Genomic DNA, 24,371 nt, shown 5'->3' with positions numbered 1-24,371 from the left:
AAGTACAAGGACACTGAGAATGGCATGTAGAAGTACACTTGACTGCAATTTAATGAAATGATGGAATGTGTCTGGCCTCCAACACCCTCCTGCCATTTTTGCTCCTGGTTTACTCCACTCAAGCCATGTGACCTTGCTTTTCTCCTAATACACTAAATCCTTTCCAGCTTTATAAGTGGTGCACCTGTTGTTTTATGTGCTTGCAATGTTTCTCCCCCAGATCTCTGCATGGCCCACACAGCCCCTTCATTTAGATTTCTACTGCAAGGATACCAACTCAGGAAGGACTTCCCCATCACCTTATCAAAATGGTACCCTAGGTCACTTCCTTCTTTCTTTCTTCCTTAAAGATTTTATTTATTTATTTGACAGAGAGAGAGATCACAAGTAGGCAGAGAGGCAGGCAGAGAGAGAGAGGAGGAAGCAGGCTCCCTGCTGAGCAGAGATCCCAATGTGGGACTCGCTCCCAGGACCCTGAGATCACGACTTGAGCCAAAGGCAGAGGCTTTAACCCACTGAGCCACCCCAGGCGTACCTCCCCCCCCCCCCCCGCAGGTCACTTTCTATTCCTTTACCCTGATTTATTAATATTCTTAGCATTTATCACTACATGTATCATTTTATGAATTTACTTATTTGCTTGGTTAAAATTTATCTTCTCCATTAAAATATATGTTCCATGAGGGCAGCAAAGGTGTCTGTCTGCTCAACCATTGATTTCTTGTGCCTGGATTAGAATCTGACATGCAGTATGTGTTCAGTAAATACTTGTTAAATGTATAAATCTCAGGGTTGTAAGAACTCATACTGGTTAAATACCTGAATTCCCTTTGAGTAACTTTATTAACTAAACAACAATACTGTTAGATCTTTAGAAGTAAATGTGGAAATTTTCCATAGGATACCACTTTTACTTTCAGCACCAAGTGGATGGTTAGTTAGATATCGGAACCCAATACATGGCTGTGGGATATGGATTGTCTTCTCCGTGATTAGGACATGACCTCGCACCCCCCAGTAGCACTTTCACTCAGGAAGTAAAGTGACTGAACTCTGAAGCTAAAGGGAGCTTTTTGAATTGCATATCTGGTTACCTCATTTTCCAGATTGAAACTTGTTCAATGCTTTCTTATGTCTTCCAGGGTAAGGACCCAGATCCTACTCCCTCATCTCTCCAGCCTCATCAGTGTGTATCATCTCTGCATCCCAGCCCACAAAATTTCCTTCATTCTCCTTGGGATCATGTTTTTTGTGGTTGTTGCAGGGCCGATGGCCCAACGTTATCACTACTAGTAACCCCACTCTTCCTTCAGAAAGTCAGGGAAAATTTTCTCAGTCTCCTTAGTAAAATTAAGTCCCTTTATTATAAGCTCTGCTCATCTCAGTTTTAATTTTAAATTCCTTTGTTTGAGGTTTTGATTAATGTTTGTCTTTGCTACTGGACTATGAGTTCCAAGGAAGCGAGTGCTGTCTCTACTCCTGTTCCCCCTTGTAATACAGCCAATCCACGAAGGCACTCTGAATGCACAATGGGCCAGAGAAGATTTAGAATCACTGAAATATGAGAAAAATAAATACAGGCCAAGCATCCTCCCAACAGAGCCTGAGATGGTTAAAACAACAGAGAGCCTGAGTAGCTAACTTATAATCTGATTTAGCACAAAGGGCTCAGACCTTCAGAATCAGGTCTGCAAAATTTCTGAGGTTCAGTGCAGTCTATTTCCTTCACAGATTTTCCATTTGTCTCTCCAAAGGAGGTCACAAGAAGAAGCCCTCCAACAGCGTGCCATTTTCTGCTATTCTTATGATGGCTATAAGAGGGCACAATTTTCCTAGAGTCTGATGTTTTGAAAATGTTTGGCTACAATTCAACAGCCAGGCTGCTCCTAACAGCAAGCTGTAGCTACAAGTAAGGACAGTCTGCCTAAACTAGTCAGATGTGGGATGGGGGGATCCCAGTGTGAATGCTCTTTTGTACGATGATTGCTGGTGGTCCTCTAGAGGCACTTCTGAAGATGCTCAAAGCCACCAGCACCTGTCCGTCTGTCTTTGAAGAGTTAGTCTGTTCTTTGCACAAGTACTGAAGTCTTCTGTGTGGAAGCCCATACAGAAGGATGCAGTGAGAATTCTGCTCCTCTCCTAGCAGAAGCCAGAAACCAATGTCACTCTTACCCCAGAAGTGAAGCCAGATTCCATCAGGATATAAAACACTGTTTTGTTTATCAAACAACTCTACCTATTGACTACGCTGATCATGTGACTACTGATGTTTCAATTGTATATTAAACACAAGGCCACTTTTATGATACCGACTCTGACCACTTGACTCTGACTACTTTTCTTTGAAATAAATATGTTGCCTTAAAAATTGTTGAAAAGGCACTGTGGAGAATGTACTTAGCTTAGTATGATCAGTTATCCAGGGTCACACAGAGTAAAGCTGAGACTGAAATTTAGGGCTCTCACTTCTCCAACTAGAACCCTGTCCACTATGCTACAATGCCCCTCTGGTGCTTTTATGAAAGCAAGGCTAGGTAACTATAGCCTGTATAACTCTAGGGTTCTCACTTGGATATTTCAATGATTCAGTATCAGTTGGGGACAGTTTGGCTCTACTCTTGTGCAAAAGGCAACTTCCCTTCTTTGTTTGGTCAAGCCTTTCAACTTATAATTGTTTGGAATTTGTAAGGATGCTACAAGGTCATGGAATGATTGCTTTTCACCCACAAAGGCTTAGATTCCTAACAGGACCATCTTCATGTCAAGAATACTTGGTTTGCCTTGCTCCATCCCTGATCCACAGGTCTCATGGGAATAATTCCAAGCAAGTGTTCAGGAACCTGGTGGAGGCAGGAAGACCTGCTTAAGCTAGAAAATACCACTTAACTTCTCTTTGCCTCAGCTTCATTATCTGTAAAATACATGTAATCAACACATTCCTGATAAATTTGTGGTACTGGTTAGATAAACTAATTATCATGCTGTACTTAGAATGCTGCTAGATACACAGTAAGTGCTCAATGCATGAGTCATTATTATCAGATTTGGGGTAAAATCCCCTCTACAGAGGACTTTCAGTGAAAGTTTGGTGGAAAAGAGAAAAATATATCTTAACACATAAGCTATGGAAGTGCAGATCCAAAGAATAATAACCACGAAAAAAAAAATCTACTGCAGCAGTAAGGATGAATGAAACATTAAGAGATGCTAGCACACCCCAGTGATAGGGAAGCAGACTGACCAGAAAGCATTTTGGTCAGGGGAAAACTAGCAATAAGCCTGGGTTAACCAGTCAGTGATGCAGGCCTGGATTAAGAGTCTACATGTCTAAATATTTCTCTTAGGGAATAGAAACTCCCCTATTAATGAATTAAAAAGAGTTCATTGAAAGAAGGATTTTAAAACATTGCCCAAATATTACATTCCATGAAGAAAATAGCACAAAAATCAGGTAAAAAATATGCATACCTTTAAAAGCAACCGAGGTTACGAGTTAGATTTTAGGAAGCCCTCCCTATTGCAATAAATAAACCTGTTTGTGAAACACTAATGATTTTTTTTCTTTTTTAAAAATTCTGGTTAGTTAACATACAGTGCAGCCCTGGGGTTTTAGAAGCAGAACCAGGGATTCATCACCAACGTACCACACCCAGTGCTCATCCCAACAGGGTGCGCTTTAATGCCCATCACCTATCTAGCCCATCCCCCACCCTCTCTCCTCTAGCAACTCCCAGTTTATTCTCTACAATTAGGATTCTCTTACAGTTTGCCTCCCTCTCTCTTTTTATCTTATTTTATTTTTCCTTCCCTTCTCCCGTGTTCATCAATTTTGTTTCTCAAATTCCACATATGAGTGAAATCATGATCGTTGTCTTTCTCTGACTGACTACACTTAGCAGAATACCATCTAGTTCCATCCATGTCGTTGAAAATGGCAAGATTTCATTCTTTTTGATTGAAACACTAATTAGTGATCTTAAGACTTGGAATTCCATTTATCTTTAGGGAAGCAAAACAGAGTGCTTATTTTGTACTATTATTTCCTATTCATCCTCTTCTGTTGGAATAGACCATTCTGTTTGGAGAAGCAAAACCCTGAATGTTTTGAGCCTGGCTGGCAATTTGAAAACTTGGTTGTGTGCTGCCATCTTGTGGTAATACAAAGACATGTTTCTATGTGCTGTCTAAAGGAATTGCCTTTGTCCACCAGGTGGCAATAGTGGGGAAAATAAAAACTTTTTTCCAGTAGGAGCCAGCAAGAAATGTTACATTTCCAAAAGAAGTCTTTCCTATTCTTACCGAAAAGAAAAGAAAAGAAAAGAAAAGAAAAGAAAAGAAAAGAAAAGAAAAGAAAAGAAAAGAAAAGAAAAGAAGAAAAGAAAAGAAAAGAAATTGTCCTGAAACAACTGAGAATTGTTCTTCCTTTTGTAGTGCTAAGGTGATACCAAATTCTGGAGTAAAACTGACTTGCCAAGGATATTATTTCTGTAGGGATTTCCCGGACACAGTCATTAGAATACACTTGAAACCTATTATTTTTATACTTCTTAGGTATAAAGGTATAAAAAGTATATGCTTTAGCAAATACATTTAACAAGTAAGCAGGGCAGTACAGGTCCAAAGAATAAAGATAAATCTACCATAGCAGTGAAAAAACTTTGGGGGAGTTTAGTACAGAGAGAGTTCTCGAATTCTCTAGAAGCATTATTGCCATATGCCTAGACTTTAGTTTCTCCTGATGGGGTACAAAGAGGCAACGGGGGAGAGAATTTAATACCAGAAGAGGCAAGTGTTAAGACACATTTATGCTAATCTGTCTTTGACTTTTAACTTTAAGATTCTTTATATCCAGCCATGTCAGACAAACCTGCAGCATTGGAGAGAGCTGATTCAGCTCTCAGTTGGCATGTCTTCCTTCTTCACTAGTGTAGTCTGAGCTCACTATTTCTCTAGCACAGACTAGATGTCCCACAGATTTGCAAAATGAATGCCCATGCACAGATGAGTGGATGAAGGAATGAATAAAAAGACTGATGGAATCATTTAGTACCTCAACATCTATCCTAGCTAGGATTCTAGGTAGAGGAAGATTCCATTCTTCTTTTGGAAGCTCATGCCCTAGCGGAAAGGCAAAATTTTTGCTGGGAAATCAGGCATTTGAAGAGCCAAATGGGTTGAAGAAGTCCTTTCATCAGTCCCCAAGTCTGGTCAGGTAGAAAATTTTCTGGGTGGTTGAGCTTTACTTAAGAATATGCTCTGGAGAGGGTTGCCTGGGTGTCTCAGTTGGTTAAGTGTTTGACTCTTGATTTCAGCTCAGGTCATGATCTCAGGATAGTGAGACTGAGTCCTAAATTGGGTTCTGTACTGGGTGTAGGACACGCTTAAGAGTCTCTCCCTCTCCCTCTGCCCTTTGCCCCATTTCTCCTTCTCTAAAAAAAAAGGAAAAAATTTTTTAAAAAGAAATAAAAAAGAGAATATCCTCTCAACTAATGAAAACTGAAACCTTAGAAATAAAAACCCAAGCTTGTTTTAGTGTTCAAAGACCAGAAGACTCCTTACCTCTCATCTTCCATGATGCGGTGTGATTCATTCTCTCTCTCTCTCTCTCTGCTCAGAAACTGAAGTGAGTGATATGAAAATGAGAGAGATGTGTCCCTGGAAACTCTATAGAGTTTACAGTTTGGAAAATCTTTAATTGTCCTAGGGAATGTTCAAGTCTATATTTCTGAACAATTTTGTAATTTTTGCCTTGTTCGAGTTTTATGTGGTAGAGGAGATGAGGGTCCAACAAATCCATAGAGAGAAGCATTGATTTTCGGTGCTCTGACTCTTGACTTTTCACCACTTACCTCAAAGTCCCTGCTTCTAAGTATTCACTCCCAGCCCTGGGGAGGATGTACAGAACTTTGGGGTCTATATCGTTTGTGTGGTTGTTCTCGTTCCATGTTTACTTGAACATGAATGACTCACGTTCTAATCTGCCACTGCCATCTGAACAAGGGAACGCTCTGTCTGCCATTGCGTATGGCACAACACTTTGTGTAAGTCTGGTCATCAGATGTGCCTTGGGTTTTGAAAATGACATGTTAGTTTGAGGACTCAAGATGATTAATTGCACTGTTTCCCCCCTCTCCTCTGCTTATGGGAGATCTAGTAGGACTGTATGTTCAGAAGAGAGGGAAGGTCCAAATTCAATGGGAATTTTACCCTCCAGTGCCTGGAACAAGTGAGAGGGGTAAAAATCCTTAAGAAATTTAAAAAAGGAAAGGAAGAAGATTCGACGTGTTGCCTCTTCCTCCTTCACTGATGATGAAGATCTGAAACATAACATTTATAAGGTTCTTTGATGGGAATTTATGTTTTATGTGCTCTGACTTTTATTTATTTATTTTTGTCACAGTTTTGAAAAACAAAACCCTTATTATTATAGTGGTTTAAAAGCAGGGCATTTATTAATTCGATTTTCAAAGCCGCTTTCAAGCTTAGAAAGTTATTAATTTCTTTCTCACAGGTTTCTCCACTCAGAGGCTTTAGGCAACAGCAACTTCTACTTACAAGTATTATTATTATTGTTTTTTTTGACATAGAAAAAGATATGCCTGGGATTTCTGTTTAGGTTGTTAGAGTATTTTATTTTCTCCACTTACTATATTCATGTTGTATGAACCCTAATGCCTTATACCTCTGGAAAAATGTTCTCTGAGAATCAGTAACCATTCTGGGTGTAGTTCACAGGGGAAAAGCCAAAATAGAGAAATAGGTCTAAACCTTAACCTTAAGGCTATTCCTGCTTTGTTTAGTTTTAGCTTTAGTTTTTGTTTTTATTTTTTCTATTGTTGCTGTTCGTTTGTTTGTTTTTTAAAAGTAAGCTCTACGCCCTGCATGGGTCTTGAACTCAGGACCCTGAGATCAAGAGTCACATACTTTGTGGACAGAGCCAGTCAGGTACCCTGATTTCATTTTCTAAGTTAGTTCATAGGTGGACTATTATCCTAACTACTCAGAGAATTATTTCAAACTGGCTGGGGGTAACTAAGAAGTCTTAGCATGTCATCAATATTTGAGAAAGGATGTTGGCTTCCTTTAGCTAACTTTAGGTCACGAAAGGAATCTTCCACTTTCAAATACTTCTAGGGACTTTTTCCCCCCCTTAACAGTTGACCTAAAGTGGACTTGACATGTTTGATGCTTTTTAGGAATGAGCTAGAGCCATGAATGATTTAGTCAAATACTCGTCACTCTGGGAATGTGGTGATAACTTATTGTTGGATGAAAGAATAAGCCCAAACCAAAATTAATGCTGACATAATTTATTATTGTGTAATGTGAATAAAATATTTGCAACTCACAGGGACACGTGGGTGACTCAGTCGGTCAAGTGTCTGCTTTCGCTTCAGCTCCTGATCCCAGGAATGATCCTGGGGTCCAGGGATCAAGTTCCACACTGGGCTCCCTGCTCAGAGGGAAGTCTGTTGTGCCCTCTGCCCCTCCTCTTGCTCATGCTCTCTCTCTTTCTCTCAAATACATAAATAAAGTCTTTTAAAAAAGATTTGAGACTCACTGTTTATTCTCATGAATTTATGGACCAATCCCCTAGAAACCAAGTCTTCTACAGTAAAAACCATCAGGAAAAAAAATGTTTTTAATGCTCATTTCATTAAAAAGAGACCAACTTATAAAGGGGGAAATATTAACACACCAATTTAGAGAGAGGATGTAGACACTCCCACATCTGAAAGGGGGACCTCTCACTGGAAATCCTGGAAGGAACACAAGGGAAACCTCTGGTAGAATGAGTCTGGTTTGACTAGGATTGGGGACGGCTGTGAGTGTGTCTGTCACTGTGGAGACAGCCCTGATCTGGGGCCAGAGAGCTGCTCCTGGGCCTGCCTGGGCTGTAAGCTTGGGCAAGTCACAGAAACACACCCATCCTCAGAAAGGGCAGAAAAAAATAAAGGCTTAGGTGTTTTAACTCAAGTATTTTAAGCTCAAACCTCCAGATGAAACATTTGTTTATGTTATCTCTGAGGAGAGAGATTATATATGATCGTTATTTTCTTCTCTATAGTTTCACATATTTTCAAATTCTTCCATAATGAGAATGCGTAACATTTATTATCAGAATAGAAAAGTATTTATAAAAACAAAACAATGCATTTTAAAAGTACTCTAACTCTGGGGAAAAGAAAATAATATTTGGCTTTGGGCTGACATCCTTACAAGGAGACTGAAACTTTTTTTCCCTCACTTTTTCAGTTGACTGGTGTCATAGAGCAAAACCAAACAGAAGCTAAGATAGGTAAGGCCAAGGAACATTGTCTTAACAACAGGAAATGACAATGCAATAAAAAATGTATTATACGGGCTTATGAGGACCTTCTGACTGCAGGCTTGGTATAATTGCACTGTCGAGTAAGCGGGGGTGTGTGACGTGACTTTAACGGCTGTGGGCTCTGCTCAGTGGTGATGTGGGTTGTTCTAGAAAGTGTAGATTGGCCCAGTACTCCCACCATAAAGAGAGGGCTCCAGTAAGTCTCTTACAGCAACTCAGCTTTCTCAAATCCTACGGGTTTCTTATTTAGCCTGAGAAATTTAATTTTTAATAATCAATGAATTAAAATGTTAGAGAATGCCCAAGGGTCTAAGTTTAATAAAGGGGTTTCCCTGGGCCAATCCACCTTAAAATACATACAAGATTAGAAAAACTCAAAAAAGAAAGAAAGATTAGAAAACTCCAGAAGTAAATTTATTTGAATCAGCTGTCAGTCAGTAAGGTGTTTTTTTGTTTTGTTTTGTTTTTTAAGGATTTATTTATTTGTTTGACACAGAGAGAGTACAAGCAGGGGGAGTGGCAGGGAGAGAAGCAGGCTCTCCGCCGAGCAGGAAGTCCCGCTCTATCCAAGGACCCTGGGATCATGACCTGAGCTGAAGGCAAATGCCCATGGAGCCACGCAGGCGCCCCAGTCAATAAGGTATTAGGGTCTGAGATGCAGTTTCTGTCTTTTGAGAGAAAGACGTGTTTCTGCCCTTGTATCTAGAATATGCCCTTTGCACCTGCAGGTACAATTCTGGCCTTTTGCCCTTATGGAATTAAAGACCAGTCTTCTCATTTAATAAAGAACTACTTTCCAGCCCCAAATCTATTTAGTTGTTAGTACAAAGTAGATTATATTTTCCATGTTTAAAAACATACACGTTATGTATATTTTAAAGCCTTTTGTGCCTCCATTTATTTGACTTGCTAAAAAAGGATTAAAAGCACAGGTTTGGGTAGGTCTCTAGAGATTTTCCTTCTTTCTGGTTTTCTTCCTCTCTTTTCATTTCCCAGCCCTGAACTGTGAGTTGCAGATCTGTTTTAGAATACATTTTAGATTTAAATTCTAAGGGATTCAAGACTGTCTTTAATCCATGTAAGGTGTGTTTTCATTTTGTATGTTTCAAAATAAAAAAAAAATGTTCAGCTACCATAAAACAAGATGACTGGCCTCCAGAATTTAAATGCAGAGATAACGAATTTGTGAGATTTCCTACAGCTTTGAAAGCTCTTGGAAATTAGAAGATACGGGATTAAAAACGGTGGTGCGCTCTGTTATCCTTGCACCTATGTCTATGGCACTAACTCCCACAGTCCAGAACTTGGTAAAGGCGGTTCTGCTTTGGACCTTTCCCAAGTGACTTTATTACTCAGCATGCCAGGAAGCCTCAGGGATTCACACTTCCGCCGTGTCACTGACTCCAAATTCAGCATTGCCACCAGCTTCTGGAGCAGCTCCTTGAAAATACTGACGGGTCCTTGCAACCTGACCATTCCTGCAACTAAAATTAAAATTTACCATCTAGCGTCCCTGATGAGCGACTGAAAGTTTTCTCTGGATGTTCGGCCAGGAAATAGGCTCTCAGCACTTTTTTCCAGAAAATTCATCCAACATAGTGCTACCTAACACCCAGTATGCAGTATCACTACATGTCTGTACAATGAAGCCAACAGATGCTTTCTTGTCCTAAGAGGGTAACAGAGGTGGGAATGCAAATTCCCTTACTTTTTTTTTTTTAAAGATTTTATTAATTTATTTGACAGAGAGATAGAGAGAGAGCACAAGTAGGCAGAGGGGCAGGCAGAGGGAAAGGGAGAAGCAGGCTTTCCACTGAGTAGGGAGCCCGATGCAGGGCTCGATCCCAGGACCCTGGGATCATGACCTGAGCCAAAGGCAGCCACTTAACCGACTGAGCCACCCACACACCCCAGATTCCCTTACTTTTAACCCCCACTGGTTTATCACATTTCTTTTCTTTTTAAAACAGGCCAGATGCAAAATAGGACAAGTAGGAAACTATTTGGGAAAGACTGTGCTTTTTTCAGAATTTGAAAGTTAATTAGACTTAATTAACTTAATTCAGCTCCCTCTGAATTCTAGACTTTGGTATGGACTGGAATGTTTGCTCTCTCTTTTCACCTTTCTGCCTTTTAAAGGTCCCTTTCACCTGGAAGCCTTCCCTGATTGGTCCAGGCTAGCTCAGCTGTCTCTGTCCTGTGCTCCCTGAATATTACACAGGTACCTAAACTTAGCAAACTTTTTTCGTGCCTGCATAACATATCATCTGTTGCCCCATCTTGTCTGTAAGCTCTATGAGTGCAGAGACTGCGTCTAGCTTGTTTTCCACAGAAACAATACAGTCTTGGTATTCCCAAGATGATGCTCAGAGTTGGCACATAGAAAGTACTAGGGTAGTTATGTTTTTGAGTGGATGAATGGTGTGATTGACATATTGTCCCTTGTCAGGTAAGTTGGGCCAGAAATGAACCTGCACCACCCACGGAGAATGAAGTCTCTTTCTTGTGTTCCTAATGGTTAGAAATCTCGAGAAAAAGCAAACGTGGACTCTAAAAGAAACTCTAGGAATCAAAAGCAAGTGGAGAGTACATGTAAATACAGAACAAGAAGTCACACTATTAACTGAACTGACTTCGCACTGGAGGGTTGATTGTCTAAGGGAAGACCAACCTCCAGTGAATGAGCCTGCTCTTTCGCAGCATTGTAACAATGAGCAGCTTTCAGTGATGAACTTACCTGTGTTCTGGAACTCCAGGGAGGAAAACAGAACAAACCTCCCACGTTACTCTCTAACTTGCAATTCAACATACAAAGATACCATTTGATTTCTTCCTTCCTTCCTTCCTTTTTGTTTTTCTTTCTTCCTGCCTTCCTTTTCTTTCTTTTCTTTTCTTTCTTTCCTCTCTCTCTCCCCTTCCTTCCTCCCTTCCCCTTTCCCTTTCTCCCTCCCTCCCTCCCTCCCTTCCTTCCTTCCTCCGTCGGCCCCCCTTTCTTTTTCTTTCTTTCTCCCTTTCTTTCTATAGGTGTTTCTGTTCTCCGAACTTTCCCTGCTCCCAAGTCATACAAACTCTACATGTATAATTGAGAAAACATTTCAGAATGGTCAAGCAACTTTCCAACATAGAACATGGCTGGGAATGCTTGGTGCTTTGTGGGCTAAGGAGGATGGGATGGTACACAGAATGGGCAATCAGCCAAGACAGAACTCTTTCCTTTTACTTTTTTTTTTTTTTTTAACCCACGAGATGCTACTGTTGCCCCAAACAATGTCTCTTAGGCAGTTTAAAAAGTCATACTGGAACTGCAATTGCAAGGTGAGTGGTTATTTTAGAACCATTATTGTAACATGGGACAGTTAGAGTAGGACCGACTGACAGCCATGATTTATAGTAAAGATACTTTGTTAGTGGTAATGTCTAGGGGTTAAAACACACATATGTGTTACAGAGATGTGGGAAGTGTTTTCTTCTACAATCAGCATAGTAATAAGCAGAACAGTGTAGTAAACTATGGTGATGCTTGGCTCCCCAGGGTCCAATTAGGAAGCACGATGAATGACTTGTAAAGTCTCTCCCCCCACTGACTTGTGGTGGATATAAGCTGACAATTCTCAGTGGAGTCCTAGTGAGTGGTCGGCCTACTCCCATCATACATCTGGGTACATATGAACACCTTGAATTGGAATTCCAAACTCATTATGTCATGCTGTGTTCCTCCTTGGCAGGTGTGTTTCTTCACAGCAGTATACAAGGGGAGATGTAAGATGGGACCACTTAAGCCGATCCCCGCCTCCCCCCAACGGAGGTGCTTGTTTAATTTAATACCTACAAATGACTTGTGATGATGAAAGACCACTGTGAGGACAGAGTGACTGTATAAGGGAAGTTGTTACTAAGGTTAATTTGTATCTTGCCTCTTTAGAAGTAGATGTGTCCTCCAGATAGATGGGATAATGGCTTTGCTTGCATGGCTGCTAACCAGTGTTTAGAAGTGAATGTTATTACGATCAAAACTTTTTCTTTGGTTTCATTTGAAGGATGTCAAAGAAGAAGTATATATGTCAGGTGAGGTGAATATGGTGAAAAATACAGAGTAAAAGAAAATCAAGAAGTACAGAGAGCAGGAATATGAATTTCAGGTAAACAAGAGAGAGCTCAAGGGCAGACTAAAATTCAAGTTTACACTTTGGGGTTATATGAGGGCATTCGTCAGGAGCTGAGACTGTCGATGTTTAGGGTATACATTCTTTCTTTTTGACTCTAAATAGTGCCACTTCATTCAAGGACTCTTGCTCCATACAATGTCTCTGAACATAGAGCAAAGCTCCCAAAGAAAGGGCCTCCTTCCTGACTATATCCAGCTCCTCACAGCACCATGTTGCCCTCCCATTAAATGGAACACTGATACAAACAGCAGGGCCAGCTCAGCTGGGGGTGCACTGGAAAGACCAGAGAAGAGAGACCTGCATCAGCATTTTCTGTCCATTCCAGATCCTGGTCTTCTCACCCTTTGGGGCGTCATGCCAACATTTTCTGCTGCAAATCTCACTGAGCTCTCCTTAGGCAGCTTTATTCCTTTTAATTAAAAAGACAAGACTGTCAATTACTTAAACTTAATCCCCAAATGTAATTGTTACTTTGAAAGATTTTTTTTCCCATAAAGCTCATAGAAGAGAAATATTTCCATCAAATTAAAATTTAGTGGGAGCTGGGATTTAAAAAAAATATATTCATCTTCAAATCCCCGATGACTCTCGAAATCTACATAGCACAGCAAAGCCTAAGTACAGGAGGCTCACCGGGAGAGTCTGTCTGACTGGCGTAGGCAGAAACAGACTGGGAAAATAGGAAGAGGCATTAGAGAAGAGCTCTGTACAAAAAATTGTCCTACCTTTACACGGACGCTGTAGGATTTTTAGCCATTTAGCTTGAAGCTAAATGTAAATTCTGAGAGCTAACACTTCCAAGCTGCTGCTGGACATTTAAATAATAGTGTGAATACATTTCAGGTTTAGTCTTGCTGGCAGATTTGAACAGGGAGAGGCCCAGAGTTCTTTAGGGAACACAGCTGAAGGAAGAATGCACAGCTGAAACGAGTAAGGCACGGAAGTGGATTCAACAGTTGGGTCTGAATCACCGTGTTGGCAGGTGAAGTATTCACTCTAGGTGAGGTATTGGCACAACTATCCCACTTGGTTCCCAGCCACTGAAGAAAATCAGGAGGAAGTCAGCCTGTTGCTCCGGGGAAGGGAATCAGAGAGGGTCCTCAGGTACCAAGGTCAGCTCTTAATGATCTTCATGTGTGTTAGTCTGGGGCCGTGATTTTGCTGTAAATTTGCGTTAACACTACTTTCCAAGTACTATCAGTAAAAAAGCAAGGCTCCCTTTTTCCTCCACCAGGAAAACTAAACTAAAACCTTCCCTGAGATGTGCTTTATATCTTGGACCAGGATGTGCTTCTACTTCTGTAGAGTGAGGATGCTGGGTCGATCTGACAGGTGGTAATGTTCATGATAAGGTCTTGCTGAAAGTATCAGCGTGTGTGCGTGTGTGTGTGCATGTGTGTGTGTGCGTGCGCACGCATGTCACACAATAGAGAAGGGTGCGGTGTGAAGCTTCTCTAAGTGTAATATTATGATGTTGGTGAAAAACAATAAACAACGTTTTTTATCTGGCCGTGGGACACTTCTGTATTTAAAGCCACTAGCAGCGGCCATTTCAGACATTCCTAGAACCAGTCAAAAATCAAACTACGATGAAGCCACACTGAACTTGTAAATAGCTCATATCCAGGCAATCGGATGCAAGTGTGTCTTTAAATATCAGTACTTTTAAGAAATGTAAGAAGTATGTGTATATGAGCACGATTATTTTAAATTCAGTGTGCTTTCCTTCTAGGAACTTGAAGCTCTCTTTTGTATATTGTTTAAAAAACACTCTGAGCTTGTAGGCATGAAAAATATAATTTCTTTCCCATTTCACAGTTGGAAAAACTGAATTAAAGAGAACAATGCTAGTAATTATCCATGATTAATAGAGGTGTGTATGTAAATCAGCCTGAATAAGTGTGTGAAATTAGATGTGCTGATGCCAGATACCTCGGCTCATGTTTTTTAAAGACGACTGCTTTCATATAAATCTCTGTGTGAGTCGGGCATACGTCTCTGTGTTGATTATGTCTGGAAATAGACTTTGTAAGAGTGTATGGGTATTAAGGTAAAAGTATTGTGTATTATAAGTATACTCAAAATAAATTAGATGAGTGTTTATAATTCATTAGATACATATCTAATGACAAAGCATACCTAATGGTTATTTATAATGCACTATAGGTGCATTACATATGTGCCTGGATGCCGCAAGGTGTAGACTGTGGTTTGGGTGTACTTGGATCATTAAAGAGTGTGGGAGAAGGTGCATATTAGTTTCTTAGGATTGTGCGGATTAATTGAGTTAATACATGCAAAAACCCTCAGAACTTTATTGGTACATGAGATGCCCACTCTCTATGTTAGCTATTATTGTTATTATTATTATTGTTATTATTATAGGAGATGGCACTGCTGTTATAATAAGGAGCTGAAAAGAGGCATTTTCTCATTGATACCTGGGATAACATCCTACGGAAAATAAATGAAGTTGTAGGGATTGTCTAGTTATCTTTATGGCATGCACTGATTTTAGGATTTTTCTCCCACTTTCCTTCCATCCCAGTGGAGTCTGGTCTCAGAACGCCAGGTGAGAGCAGGTATGTGGCCTCCTCCTACTGGCTGTTCTGATGCCAGGCCCGCCCGAAACGATGCCAGGCTCCCTTTGGGAGGAAACATGCCAGGTGGACCTCAGATTTCTGCACGCCTGGTTTGTTTGTGGGTTGGATTTTAATTTTTTTTTACACTTTAATTTTGGGGGTTTTGTTTTGTTTTCTGAGAAAGCTTTAGACAGCTGTATTAATCATGCAAACCCAGCCATGTGCAATGTGTTTTATCAATGGAAAAACAGGAACTGAATGGCAAGCAGCTGTGAACAAACCCAGTGCAAAGCCTGAGCCTGGAAGATAATCTCAACATTTCCCAAACCCACTCGCCACGCGGGGTTAGTGAATGGAAAGGCTGTTCACTTGGGATAAATAATCAGATGGGAGGCAAGCAAGTGAGACACAACCCAGGGTTATTAATTTTTTTTTTTTTTTAAGTTGCAGTGGTGGGAGAAGGATGGGCTGGTTGAGTCCAGAGAATCCCACACTCAAGGGGATTCCTCACCTAAGGGTGATAAAACAACACAATGGTAATTTGTCTTTGTCCTTTCCCTTCTTCTACTTCATTTTAACTTTCTGCAGCTGGTTTAGACACCTCGTTTTGAACCTGTGGTCCTTCTCAATGTGAAGGCCTCTCTAGGGGCCCTTCCATCATGAAAGGCTATGCACAAGTGAGCTTTTGGGGAGGAGACAAGAGCAGTAGCATCACTTCCCAGGATTCAGAGGCCTCAGGAAAGGATCTGAGCTTAACAAAGTGAGAAAAGTTCCCTCAGACACTTAGAGCTGACTCTTTCCTCATTTTACAATTCAGTGGATTTTCCGCAGTGATATAGTCAGAGGTAGTTATGCAAATATATGCAATTCAGGACTCATTTCAGAATAAATAAACCTAAATTAAAATTAATGGGGAAAAACACCTATCAGAAACAGATCAAGGATGGAACACTATTTTATTTATTTATGTGTATCTTTTAAATTAAGAAGTAGGGAAGTACACTGTTTTTTGGGGGTGGGGGTCTTGTTTTTGGCTGAATAGGAAAGGACATTTGAAAATTTCTGATTGGTCACAGACCATACAAATTATCCTTTGGTGTAATTCCAGTATTATTATTATCACTGCAGAAAATCAAGCAATATGATGAAGGAAGCCCAGGAGAAATACATTTGATTTATTGAGCCTTGTTTTTGTTTAATCACAGCTTGAAGGGGTTTAGGACTGCATTCCTGCTGCGACTCTGATGTTTATCCCCAGTCAGCTTGATGAGCCATGTAGAGTGGGGTTGGGGGTGGGGAGACCCTCCAATGAAAGATATTAACAGTGAAGCAGCTGAAATTAAACATGCATTTCTGTTACTGGAACAAAGGAAGGAAAGTTCTCTCTTTTTATGATGGGCGATGGAAAAGGACCTTTGCATCAACCAGCTGTTTATAGACACCTTAGGCACTTCATGATAGACACGTCGTTTTCTACCTAGATGATGACAATATACAGTATTTAATTAAATGAAGGTGTTTGCCCTATAGATACGACCAAAGTGAGGTAGGCATGCGTTTCATAGATATTTTGATATTCCAGTGGCGTTATAAAAAGAGTTAAGGATCTTATATGTTAATATTTGTTCCCATGGAAAACTGCATTTCACATGGATTGCCATCTTGATTGGACAGAAGAGAGAGAGAGAGAAAAAAAAAAGGATTTGATTTCTACAAAGTTAAAGTCCTTGTAAGAAACAGGGGATTTAAGAGGGCATTATCTTTCTCTGTCAGCCTCACACATCAACTATCCCAAGTCTCCATGAACAGCTTTTCAATTTCTACCAGCAGAAGCCCGAAGTATTAGTAGTGAGATAAACTATAGTCTCTATATTGGATCTAAAGAAGCTATCTACAGTCTATCTACAACGTCAAATCAAACCCGGGTCATTCTCCAATCAACAATTCAGTGTGTGGGAAAAGATCAAGTTCAATAAAATCCAACGTGTTCCATTCCTGGTCCAGACTGTTTTTCAATATCCAACAGCTGTCCTTTGTGAATCGTCACTGACATCATTTTGTTCCATGTTATATACATCATAAAGCATGATCAGATAAATATATGAGTTTGTGGCTGCAGAACTGCTCTCACAAAGGCACAGTGACAATGTTCCAAGCTCATCTTGGACGGAGCATGACCTCTTTGAAAATCTTATCCGTTGGGACAAATGTGTATGTGTGTGTTTGTCATGTCAAGATATCTGCAAGATGGCAACATGATAAAATGGTGTCAATCTTTGCAGCAAAACTAGAAGATAAATGTCTTAAAATAATTGTGGCATGTCAGGAATTCAAAATGGGATATTTTCCACGAACACGAAGTTTCATGTCAAGTCTAAAAAACAGGCAGGTTTTAAGTCTTATTTTTAGTATCTGGGATAAAAAACAGATTTCATTAACGTTTTAGGGAACAATTTTATTCAACAGAGTTCTTCTAAAAATAGTTTGGACCCTTCTTAAAATTTAAGAATAACTTTTTTATTAAGCTGTCTAGTTGATCCTTGAAACCTTGCAATCCTCATTGCAAATATAATTAAAATAAGTTTGCATATATGTGAATACATACATATGCAAAACATCACGTTATTGACACTGAACATCCTCACCGAATTCTGGCCTAATTTTTAGTTTGGACGAGTGTTAATGATACATGATCCGTGTTCAAACTTATAAAACAGCAGCTTTCTACCTTTAATTCTCAGCACACTTCCTTTATAGTGTATACAATAATCTTGTTTAATTGGATTTATTTTTTCCACACTAGGCCCCGCGTGGCCTACTCTCCATTTTTTCTCAGGTCTTTGAGTGTTATTTGCAAATCACTTTTCTGGAATTTAATTTCAATGGTAGGTTGGTTTCATTTCAGAGTTTTTTGTATTGTTTTAATTTTATTTGCCAATTTGCCTTTAAATAGCCTTAAGCTAGAAGGCTGGGGCTGTAACTTGCATCTAAATGTGATGTAGGAGGCAAAATTTAATTTGAGTGTGTGGAAAGTTTTATGAAAAGGAATACAGAATGACTACCTTATTTTTTCATTTGTGTTTTCTAAAATAGTCATAGTTAAAAGGAAAGGCCCTCAGATGAGCCAAGATTTTCAGAAAAATGAATGTCCTTGTAACATGGCTGAGTTCAAACTTATATACAGCACCAGATAAATTCATTTCTCAATTCCAAGGACTTCAGATTCAGATTTGTATAAGCCTCCAAATGTGAGGGTGGCCAGTTAGAGGATTCATATTTTTATGAGCTGCAGAACGTAACTGGCTGTGTTCCAAAAATGTGAGTCCACAGTCACCTGTCATACATACTAATTGAAGAGAAAATTGCTTTTGAGTTTGGTGTCCTCTCGCCAGCAACTGACCAACTTAAGTCAGATGACAGGTCTGTCACAGGCCTATCAGCTGGTGTGGGAACAATGGATGGACTCTCTTTTGAAGGTTTAAAGAAAAAAAAAAGATTTATATTGTATGTGAATTTTGTGAATCTGTGTCCCCCAGTTTGTGTTGTGCACATTATAGATGATGGAGAATGACCCAGCAACAGAACTACAGTCATAAAAATCATACTGACCTTGAATGGGATGGGGGATTGTGGGTGAAACACGCTCTATAGGGGAAAAATAGTAAGAATCATGGAGAGTTTATATAGATCTATATCTATATCTCTTTCTATATATATCTTACTCATGTTTAGCTACTCAGATAATTACAAAACAGAAGAATTTCCAAGCTTATAGGATTATATCTCCCATGAAGTATTTGTCTGTTCTTCCCGCCAACACCAAAGTATCGGAGAGCTATTCATAAAATTTTAAATCTAAAGCCTTTAAAAAAAAATTAGCTAGAATAGGAAACAACATCTTATTGTGGTAATCCTACACACAGGATTCTACCCTACAGTGAAAACACTCACTACCAAAATTACAAGTTTTTTGGAGGGCTGGGTTGAAAGTATATAAATTAGTAGTGATCACATTCAGTCATGCGACTTCGTTCTGGTTCTGGTGTCTTTAACTCATGACAGATGGACCCATGATAGCTAAGGATGCTTTTCCTCTCCCTGAACCCTACAGCTCATATCAGCTTTAGCCAAGTATGTAGAAAATTTATTTTGGGAAATACTAATTCAACTTTTCCCTCAGGTTTTTTTTTTTCCGTTCTAACACCAGTGCAAGGGTAATGCCAAGGAAATAAGTAAATTGACATAATTTTATTTTGTCTCTTCTTTAATGCCACCCTCTTGTGATAATACAATCTCACCTGAGATTTGATCAACCAACCAAATTTACTTGATGATACACCCTGTTGAGTAAGAAAAAGCATTCCTTTTTAAAAATTTATTTATTTATTTATTTAAGAAAAAGCATTCTTTTGAAGACTTGAGCTTGAGCTTACGTGTCACTCACAGTCCCATCCCCAACCTACTGATCATAAATTGATCGTGCAAGCAGAGCTCAGACTTGAAGATATCCCCTATTTATGTTATCAAAACCCCAGGTTTAACTCGAAATCCTCCTCTGAGGCTCTTTCAGAGAGAGAGAATCGTGTATTAGGGGTCGCATGCATTCCTCGCTGCCCAGAAACCCTATAGTGCAATATAATTAGCCTGCACTTTATATCCCTCTTAGCTGTTTGGCTAAATAAGGACTAATGATAAGTTGAAATCAACAAAAATCAAGATCATATTCAAATTTGATCTGCCTGCCATCTCGTACCATAAGTTTAGGAAGAGTAGATTTTGCCTGGAATTTGGACACTCTGTACATCGGAATGCCAACAAAACCTGGTCTCCTTGCAGAAGGAGCTTTTCTCTAGCTTGGCTGAAAGTTGTAGCTTAAATGCCAAAGTTTCCTAAGTGCATTAAGATGGAACAGGTCAATAATGGCGCAGTGAACAATTGTGTCTTAGTTACACAAGTGTCAAGTAGAAAAATGGTTTAAGCCTCCACTGGTTACTTGGTATTAAGTTTCCAGCTTTGAAAATAAATAGCTAAACTGCTTTCAGCATTTATGGAGCAGCTGGAGACTACTGTCCCATACGATACTCTATCTACTGTATTTTATTTTTATTATTACTATTATTATTCAGACTGTTTAAATGACTCAGCTTAATATTTTCTCATCACACTGTTCACAGCTGGGTAAATGCACTCTGCCCTCATTTCCACAAGACCATTTATATCGCTGAAATCATCTCACCCACCCTCCTCTCATCGCCCTCTCAATTGTTTCTTAGCTTGTTGTCATCATCTTAGCTCCACCCTAATTCTCCTCATCTTAGCCCTACCATGCCCCACTGGTTACTCTCATTCTCTAACTCCATCTTACTTATTCCTTTAGATGCTTCCCCACCCCAGCTTTACGTCCTTCTTCTTCCGTCATCACTCTGCTGCATTTTATCATTCATGCCCAGGGTTTGTGGGCTCTTGGAAGAGTGCAATGGGAAGTGATATTATTTAAAATGAAAAAGAAATTCTTCAACGTTTGAAATTCAGAAGTAGGGGAGGATAGGAACTTGGCTGCAATGCACTTTGTCTTTCGGCTACTAACATTTGGGGAAATCAGCAGAGCTTAGCAGGTGATTGGAAGGTTCTTGGGAACAGAGCCCCAAGGTTGACCCCAGAAACATATGCTGTGGCTCTTAATAAGACCCTTAACTCTGATCATTGGTTTCTTATCTGTTAAGTGTGCGCGCGCGTGCGTGTGTGTGTGTGTGAGATTGGTTGATTCTGCTGGGACACCATGAGATAAATGGGGCATTAACACTTAAGAAGAACCTCTGAATTAAAAGCACTTAAATGACAAAGGCTGGAGTTGATGATAAGGTGTGTATATGGAGGTAATTTATTAACTGAGATATGATTTTCTTTTCTTTTTCAATGGGTATTGCGGATGTGCTGTAAACTTTTTGGAAGTTAGCACATTCCACACCTATTCTTGAAACTCAATTATGTCCCAGTGCCCATCTATTTCTTATTGTAGCCACAGAGAGCCCTTGTAAAAAGTTTGCAGCCAGTCTTTCAAACCGCATGTGGTAGTGTTCCAGTAGCGGTTCACATTGTTTTATTATGTGTATGTGGCATCCACACATAGCTGGTTAAGAGGCTTTGCCAAGTCTTAACTAGCATCATCAAGTGGTATATATTTAAACCCTGAACCCCTGAGGTGATAACTTAAAATGGTTTCTAAACAAGTAGGGGAAGCCCTCATTTTAAGGGCTCTCTCCAGCCCTGGATTGCTTAGGAAATACTTGAAATTTAATCAAGTATAGGCTTACAAGTTAATGATCTTCTAAAATTCAAAAGAAAATTTGAAAACCCCCTACACACTGATGTGGTATGGCTCAGTGTAGATTTCTCTGCGTTTTTATTTTTTTGTACTTAATAGCTTCAAAATGCCTTCCCAATCACACATTTCTCTAAAGCAGACAGTAATTGATTAGTAGGAGTGTCCGTTAACATATGGGAATACTCCTGTCCTGAGGTCAAGCACTGATCACTAGTCTGGAATATTAGTTAGGAATCTCAGTGTGCCAAAGATAAATCAACAGTCTAACTAATCTAGGGGACCCGTGTTGATGGGGGTTAATGGAAATGAAATGGGAGGTGGCCAACAGCCTCTGAGGTGGGAAGGGATGTGACAATATTTAGTCCTGGAAAGACCTCGATAAGTGAAAAAAGGAGAAAGAAATTATCTATCTCCTCACTTCCAAACTACAAAAGATACATTTCCTAACATTTTCTCCACATACACAAACTTAGGTAACATATTGATCTGGAGCCTGGATTTTGGAAACAGATTACTCATTTAAATCCCAGCAGCTTTACTTAGTTGCTCTAGTTGCTTAACCTCTTTGTGTAGTGGAGAATTAGGAGTCCCTATTAGGACCAACAAGGAAATGAGATCATGTATGAACTGACTTGATCAGAAGTGACCACATTAAAATCATCACCCTATCCTTCCTCCCTATCCATTGTGTTAAAAGTAACTCAAACATAAGCATGGAAACAAGATAGGTTTCCTTTGTGGGGGCATTGTAGTCATCAGTGTGGAAAGAGAATCTGCGATGTTCCATATGCTGGGGATGGACCTTCTCTTGGCATCAATAGAGAACTTCCTCCATGTGGTGCATATCCCCAGGAGCTGAATCTTTGCTGGTACACACTGTACTGTTGGACTAGTGTGTTCAGAAAAATTACACAATGTAATGCTTTTCCCAGGGTGGAGAAAAATATATAAAGTTGGATATGACACAGCCTGAGGTAGTACAGTTCTTGATAAAACAATGCTGGGATGTGTGGAGAAGGAAACAAAGGAGAAAGGAGTGCTTCCATTGGCTTAGGAAAAACTTACTGTGAATACAATGTATTCTTGCACTTTCATTTAATTACTTTGACCCCTCTGGAGAGCAATGTTTGAATAGACAGTGGAGAAGTGTATGTAGGTATGAGGTGGAGGACAGGAAGAATCCATGACCGCAAACTGACCCTACGTAAAAAATCAGCACATGTCACTGAGGTGGACACTGGAAATGTGCTGACACCCCTGTGAAGGTGGATAATCGCGAACACTTTCGGGGCTCTGGCTCTCCAGTTTTCCTGGCTTCCTCCTTCTGGCTGGCAGCAGCTCACCAGCTGCCTCATCTGCTCTGGACCAGCTGGGTCAGCACAGCTCCCCGCTGCCCACACAATGCTCTCTGTCAGGGCTGTGGTAGCCGTCCCTCCCAAGCATCTCTCCCCTTCTGACTCTGTTCTGTGGAAAAGTACCACCACCAGCAGTGTCTTCCTTCTTCCCATTCAACCCACCTACTTTGAGTCCAAGTAATGGGCAATCTGTTCACTTAGGTACTTCCTCCCCCCCCTTCCCTCTTTTCCCACCTCCTCCCACCCTCTTCCTCTCTCTCTCTTGCCTGTGTGACTAGGGTTCCATAGAGCTGTATTCCCAAGGATTCAGCTATGATGGCTGTCACAAGGGGCCTCCTGGTGGTCACAGTGGGGTAGGCATGGTGGAAGCGCCCTTTCGGTTTGTGAAGAAGCGCAGCTTCCCCCTTAACATGTCCATACTTGGGTCTTGGGTCTAAGAAAGAGGGCAGTAGTTCTACTCATTTTCATCGTGATGCCTCTGAAACTTTCCCATATGGTGGGAAACCAGTTACAAACCCAATGTTGATGCATGTGCTGCTCAGTGCAGAGTGGATGCCTAGGAAGGTTGCTCTGCAGAGGGCAGTGTGGGCCCACGGGGAAACAGCGCCCCTTTAACTATGGTGCTCTGCACTTCTCTATCATATAATTTCAGGTGAGCTCTGTGAAGTCACAATGTGATTATGATACACTTGCCCAAGTCTGTGATTCTCAGCTTACAAACAGGGATTCTGTAAGATTCTTGGCATTTCTTAATTTTATGGGTGGGTCCTTTAAATGGACTTTTATGACTAGGGCAATGGTATTAGAGGGCTGGAGATTACCCTTCATCACCACCAGCACACTAGTGGTAGGTATCTCCATTATCTCTGACCTAGCCCACCCGTCCATCCTCCTCCACCTTCCTCTCTCCATCTATAGGTGTCATTTTACTATTTGAAATATATTAGCACACTTCTTCTGGGTGGGATACAAGGAAAAATGCTTTAATGCAAATTATAGTTGTTCACTTTCTCTAACCCAACAGTTCTACTTTCTGTATGAAACCTCTTATTGTCCCTACAGAACCTCTTATTAAGTGTATGTCATTCTACTTAAGCAGGTTACGTTAGATATGTCAGAATCTCAGATGTAGAGTGGAGGCTGTTTCCCCCCTGTTTATGGAATCCCTGATGTCAAGAATGAAGCAAGTAACTACATTTCTTAATAAATACCTTCTTAATTGTCTTGAGGTATTAGTGTCTCTAGCTGAAGTAAAGAACACTACTGATGTTTGGTCTTTGGAGACAAGTAAACAGGGATATAAATTTTAAACTTTGTATTAAAATTCACATGATTTTAAACTTCAGGCGTTTGTATGACTCTATGCCATCAAAGAGTGATAGGTTGAAGTCAATGGGAGTTTTGGGTGAGAAACTGAAGCCCAGATTTAAAATAGTTTGTGGTGGTTGGTTTTTATAAGCAGAGTTGGATCTTGAACAGTTATAAAATGGCTTTAATACTTCATCTCAAGAGAACTCTCACTTAAATTGATTTTTCTCCTAAATATATATATATATATTTTTTGTTTGTTTGTTTGTTTTATTTTTTTTTCTTGTAGGTCATCTAAATCGG

The 24,371-nt window shown here is 40.1% G+C and overlaps 1 protein-coding gene across 3 annotated transcripts in view; it reads right to left on the bottom strand.

Annotated features, from left to right (window-relative positions):
• Positions 1–24,371, bottom strand: part of LOC123940512 (limbic system associated membrane protein) — a 675,683-nt gene that overhangs the window by 15,169 nt on the left and 636,143 nt on the right. For 2 of the 3 annotated variants that reach the window (XM_046003374.1, XM_046003375.1), the window contains exon 7: positions 18,690–18,725. The exons of the other annotated variant lie outside the window; for it this stretch is intronic. In XM_046003374.1, coding sequence (XP_045859330.1) covers positions 18,690–18,725 — 36 coding nt within the window. The remainder of the gene's footprint in view (positions 1–18,689; positions 18,726–24,371) is intronic. 3 annotated transcript variants of the gene reach the window in all.

Source organism: Meles meles, chromosome 4 (genome assembly GCF_922984935.1).
Source record: "Meles meles chromosome 4, mMelMel3.1 paternal haplotype, whole genome shotgun sequence".
Lineage (NCBI taxonomy): Eukaryota > Metazoa > Chordata > Mammalia > Carnivora > Mustelidae > Meles > Meles meles.
The sequence above is the reverse complement of the archived record's forward strand: the minus strand, read 5'-3'. Positions and strand labels throughout refer to the sequence as shown.